The 5,701-nt window shown below is 36.8% G+C and overlaps 1 protein-coding gene across 1 annotated transcript; it reads right to left on the reverse strand.

Annotated features, from left to right (window-relative positions):
- Positions 1 to 299: 299 nt before the first annotated feature.
- Positions 300 to 4,158, reverse strand: LOC105139325 (uncharacterized). Its single transcript, XM_011045724.1, has 3 exons — positions 2,573 to 4,158; positions 1,738 to 1,972; positions 300 to 1,605 (listed from the first exon to the last, which is right to left on the reverse strand). Exons 1-3 carry the CDS (start codon positions 3,763 to 3,765, stop codon positions 451 to 453), a joined length of 2,583 nt encoding a protein of 860 aa, XP_011044026.1. The 5' UTR covers positions 3,766 to 4,158; the 3' UTR covers positions 300 to 450.
- Positions 4,159 to 5,701: the final 1,543 nt, after the last annotated feature.

The raw sequence follows: 5,701 nt of genomic DNA on the forward strand, positions 1-5,701 counted from the left end.
ATTATAAAAAAAAACTTAAAATTTATAGTGAGTAACTCTATGTTATTTTATATTCTAATATTTATTTAATGTGCATTATGCTCACTGACAGTCTTGAACACATGCATCAATATATAATTGCATGTATATATCAATAGTTACGTAGCTTCTTGATGTTAACAAAAAAAGAAAAAAGAACACTCTCTAATTCAAAAGTTGCTTTAAGTACTCGCGAAAAGGAAGGTTAATAAAATGATAAATATTGAAATAGGAATAATCTATGTATAGTTTATGAAGTTATATATATATATATATAAGTATTACAGAAGCGTAATGGATGATAATGTATTTAGTGATTTACAAAATCTCCCTAGGGATTCTAAAAGAAGCTAAAAATTTATCAAATAACAATCAAATAAGAACAAAGCCACCTGATATATATGACACGATTTATTTTGATTTTTCTATCCATCAAAAGTCTTGAATTTTGAAGATAATCCGTCTATCAACAGATTCAAGAAGGCCAATGTCATCGATTGACTGATGTTCCACGCTATCATCGTCAATGGAAATATTCAAATCCAGAGAAACACAAGGGTTTGTGCCCTCCATTAATGCAGCACCAGCGCTGTTCTCTTCTTCATGTGACCCATCTGTTCTCTGCTTGATTGGAGGAGAGCAGGCTCTGGATCTTGAGCTAAAGCTTTCACAGCTCAAAATTATGATAGCATCACTAAGGCCGACTTCTTGACCATTGTAATTGGTTATTCTTCCTTTTTCAATAGCCCTTTTGAAACCAATTTGAGAGAAAAAATCTGCTTGCTCGACATCTTCCACTAAGAAAACTCTATGTGGATTGCTTGATACCGCGTCAGAAAATCTCTCGATGTAGCTGCAACTTTGTTCATCTCTTGTTCTTTTGTTTCTACAATCTTCGGTTGAATCTGCTCTTGTAGAGGAAAAACTGCTTAAAGAAATCGAAATGAAGCTTTCAGGGGAGCCAAAAACTAGCCTAGCCAATTCTCTAGCTATCTTCTCTTTATCTTCCATATCTACTCCTTGAAAGAACAACCAAGTTTCTTCCTTGGCCACACTGTTTTTTACCTTCCCCTTTCTTCTTGCCATGCCAGACCGGCATTGCAAGATAGTGCCCGCTATTTCAGGGATTATGTCTTTCTGCCACGGCACTTTTTTCTCCAATGCATTGCATAGGGTTTTCAAGTTCTCAGCATTCAGCTCCTTGAACTTGTGGAGATACTCCATTTCCATGACATCACTTGAGGAAGCTGAGTTCGGAGTAGAATTAGTATTTGATGGAAATGGTAGTTGTTTGGTATGATCTTTATGCTCTGGAATGTACTTCCTCAAACTTGGTTCAATGCTGCACTTGTTGATAGTCTCTGTACCGTTCCAGAAATAGTTGTCCCTAGATGACTGCTGGGGTTCAACAATGGGCCATTCATTTTGGTTTCGGTACAAATTAGGGTATTGATGGTCATATGAAGTGGAAGAAGAAGGTGATACAGAAGAAAAAGTTAGGGTTTCCTCAGCAGGGTAGTTTTGTTGGTGGATTGAACCACAAAATGAGTTCCATTTTCTGCAAAGATCTTTGATTGGCAGACAATCCTGGAAGAGAGAAATCGAGAGGAAAAAAAACAGTCATTGCTCAACATTGTGTGTACTCGCACGATATTTAGACTGTATACGTACAATCTAGAATTATAGAAGGTCCAAATGTGATTAACTACTTATAGTTACCTGATTATCACTATTTTGTACTTTTTTCTCATTTTTGTATTTTTGAAGCCATGCAGGAAGTGTAGAAGTGGAGTCACTGTTACAGGTACTATTTGGTAAGTTTCGAGCTTCAGTCTCAAACTTTGCTGAATAATTAGAACAGCAAGTGAGTTGTTTGTCCTCCCCACCTTCAAGTATAATCCAGCTTCTGCACCCATTTTCAGCTTTGTTGCTTGTCAAATGCCGTAGTGGATCACTGAAGAAAAAGGTGAAGGAAGATATTATTTGACTTTGTTGATAATGTAAAAGAGGTAAATATGAAGTTGATAATAATAACATGGAGCTAGCTACAGCTTGTTGGTTATTGATATTTTTCACTACTTAAAACTCTTTGAATTTTTAGAAGAGCAACTTGTATAATGACATGTTGCATATTTGTAACGGGCAAAAGGCAAAAAAGTGGCTATATAGCTGGGGAGGTACACCTCTCCTTCCCTTTCTCCTTACCATATAAAAAGTGATGAGTTTATAGCATTTTAGCATTTAAATTACAGTATTAAAGTGATGTCTATATATATAGCTTTTATTTCCCCTAGCAAACTTGAATTTTGAGTTCCCAAAAAAAGAAGGAAAATGGAGTAGATCTCTTTATCTGAACAACTTCTTTCGACTATTACCAAAAAAATAATCTGAACTACTTTTCATTGATCGACTTCTACTTCTTTTTTCTTTTCTAAAAAGTAATTTGAGAAAGAAAATTCATATGCATAGTTCAGAAGAAATTCAAGTCATAGAAAGCAAAAATACACACTCAAATAATGCTATACAATTAAATGCAACTTTACGAACTGTTCACCTGTCACTGATGAGACTCAAGCGTAAGCTGCCGGCTGGAATTGTAAGTGGATGGAGACCCAAAACAGTGTCTCCTTGTGGATGGTCTGATTTATACTTCATGTAAGTTTGGAAAGTGGCAATCCCCATAAGCCAAAATCTTCCGTTGTTATCTCCAGTTGCACAAGCAAATTTGCCAAGTTCTACGATCAGGTATTCCAATGGACAGAAATAGCAGCTCCCTTGCTCATGACTTGATGTCCTACTATCCCTGTTCTCAATAGCCCATTTAAGATCTCCCAAATTCAAAACAACTCCTTTGCCCATGTAGTTTCTCACATGGCCTTTAAGCTCCTCAAGTTTATGTTCTACCTCTACCCTAGAGAAACTGCCAAAAGAGGAAACTGGAATTGTTAAGAACTTCACTTCCATCAAGCCCTCAGGAACATCTCCCCTTTGAACTTTGTCCTTGACTCCTTTAACTACAACTTCAATACTTGCCAGAGATTCTCCTACAATAACAAAACTTCTCCTCCTTTTATTCATTAAATTCTCTATAACACACATCACATCTTCATTTTTAATTGGATCTAAAACTGCTGCTTTTGCTCCACCTTGACTCGAAGGTGGAGACTCTGGAAGGACCAAACCATTGCTTTCCTTAGACTTGATACTCACAGAAGGAGCACTCTGTGAACATATTTCTAAGGAAACAGCTTGCTCAACATTGCTTTTCACTTGAGTACTGGAGAAACCAGCTTCTCTCATGACTCTGCTAACACTAGGATCATCTAAAATGGATATCATCAGCTGCTCTAACTCTATCTTCACTGCAAGGAGAGGTTGCTGCTGGTTCTCAATAGAGCCACGCCGCTGATGAGCCTGAGCGCGCTTAAAGGCTGCGACCAAGGCATTAGAGATTGAAGGGAACTGTTGAGAGGGAGTACCTATCATAGGGCTTGAAGTTGATGTTGGGAGGCGATTAAGCGCGACATTGAAGCAAAGCTCGAGGGCTTTGCACTGAAGAGGGTGAGAGGGTGACTGAAGGCAAGCTGTTCTCAGTAGGCCAGTGGAGGCAGAAAGCATGGTACTAGCAACATGGAGAGGAGTGACTTGGGCGTGGCCTCTCCTTCTAGCAAGAGTCACTGCTTGTTTAATAACACTTGCTGCCTCCGCTGTTAGAGCTTGTTGCACTGTGCAACCTCCTGCTCTCATTTTCTGTCTCAGGGTCTTAGCTTGTTACTCGACAATAAGTTATGAAGTCAAAGGAAGTTTAAGAATAGAGTGAGATCAAGAAAGGCTTCTATTTTCATCTGCTTTTTATGAACTGAGCTAGCTATGGAGGAAGAACTCGTCAATTAAGGAAAGATATATATATTTGGATGGTTTGTGCTGGATTAGGAATTTATTTATTTATTTATAATTAGGGTGAGGGTGGATTTGGTAGGCAGTGATCTTCGTATCTATTTCTAGTATGCAAGCGTAATTCCTATGGAGAGTTGGTTCTTCGTCTAGCTTAGGATTATGATACTTTTTGGTCGTGGAGAGATACGAGGAGAGGGGAGCGAGAGAAGTGTGTGAAATATATGGGAATTTAGGTATGCTTTTCTTGTGGGTGAGGTAAAAATTGGGGTCCAAAGTCGATTTTGTAGTGGAAAGTGGAATGCATGTGCTGACAAACAGGACGAATGCACCATTATCGAAGGCAACTCAGCTTTTGCCCTATATACATCGCTAAAATTTTGATAGAGATTTGGTTTCGCTTGGTAGTCTCTTTTACGCAGCCATTAAAAGCATTAATTAAGCTATTTAACCTAAAAATCAACGTACACATACCACCAGCAGCCAAGTACAAATCTCAATACATTATAGCAACAACTCAGTATGTTAAAAGTATACAATATTGACGCAAACCATTGCTTTGTCTCGCGGTGGGAAGTGCTTTGTCTCGTGGTGGGAAGGGGCTTGTTTTTAAAAGTATACAATATTGACGCAAACCAGTGCTTTGTCTCGTGATCTCGTGGTGGGGAGGGGCTTGTCTCTTTTTACTGTACTTGAGTTCGAGTCTTGGTGTGCATGTTTGTCACTCCCGCGGTGCCTTATATGCCTACTGAGTTTGCAGGATGTTCAGTGGGCCGTGAGGATTAGTTGTGGTGCGCACAAACTGACCCAGACACCCCACGTAAATAAATAAAAAAGTATACAATATTGGATTTTCAGTTAACCATGAGGTTAATTGTGATATGTACAAATTAGTTTAGATATCCATGTAAATTATATATATATATATATATATTAAATTATATTAAGATATAGTTTAAATAGTTAGATTTTGAATTTAATTTTTTAAAATTATTAGTTTAAATTCCAAAAATTTTAAAATTATTAGAAATTTATTAACTTTGTACCCTATAAAATTAGTTAAGATACATGCAAGTTAGTGTAAACATTCCTATTAATAAAAAAATAAAAAATAAATAAGTATATATATCATAGATGCCATACTCTTGCTAGATTTTATCTTCTATATTTTTTAATTTATATTGCTTTCAATCTACAATACTTGATGAACCATACATATTTCTGAAGTTATAGTACATATTTCATATCGTGTAGCTTAAGATTTAGTTTTCAGAGAGGGCTTGATAAAAAGAAGGGGGTCATTCTGGAATTTCAACTCAATTTCAATTGAAATTTTGGCTTAAGAAATGGGTGGCTAAAGAGAGGATGTGGTATCTTTTTCACCATCCTCCAAAGAAGAGAACCTGAAAAGAGAATGGGGACTATGTGTCTGAAGGAATCGGGAACTGTGTACGATTTCCTTCCGGAATCAAAGACAAGAAATAAAGTGTCTCAACTGGTTGAATATATGTATTGCACATTACATTAATATTCACAAAGCTTGAAGCTTTTAATGCATACATATATTGCTTGGGGATTGTAACAACTCATACAAACATTCTCTCTTCTCTCTCTCCCCATTATTTCACAAAGTTGCAGCTTTTTAGACCCTCCCTTTGATTTAAAAAAATGAACAAATTAATCAAGTGAAAAATATATGATAAAGAACATAAATATGAACATGTGTAATGTTTCTTTTATTTCGTCTTAACTATGAACATGTGTCTCATGTCATCCCCGGGGCAGTCAC

The sequence above is a fragment of the Populus euphratica genome, unplaced genomic scaffold (assembly GCF_000495115.2).
Source record: "Populus euphratica unplaced genomic scaffold, PopEup_1.0 scaffold177.1, whole genome shotgun sequence".
Classification (NCBI taxonomy): Eukaryota; Viridiplantae; Streptophyta; class Magnoliopsida; order Malpighiales; family Salicaceae; genus Populus; species Populus euphratica.

What these genes read in the sequence shown, in the direction of transcription:
- LOC105139325 (XM_011045724.1), bottom strand. Translation starts at nt 3,765, where the DNA reads ATGAGAGCAGGAGGTTGCACAGTGCAACAAGCTCTAACAGCGGAGGCA. An exon ending in TTGAGTCTCATCAGTGACAG is followed by an intron (nt 1,973 to 2,572) that starts GTGAACAGTTCG and finishes CTTTTTCTTCAG; the next exon opens with TGATCCACTACGGCATTTGA. An exon ending in TACAAAATAGTGATAATCAG is followed by an intron (nt 1,606 to 1,737) that starts GTAACTATAAGT and finishes TCTCTCTTCCAG; the next exon opens with GATTGTCTGCCAATCAAAGA.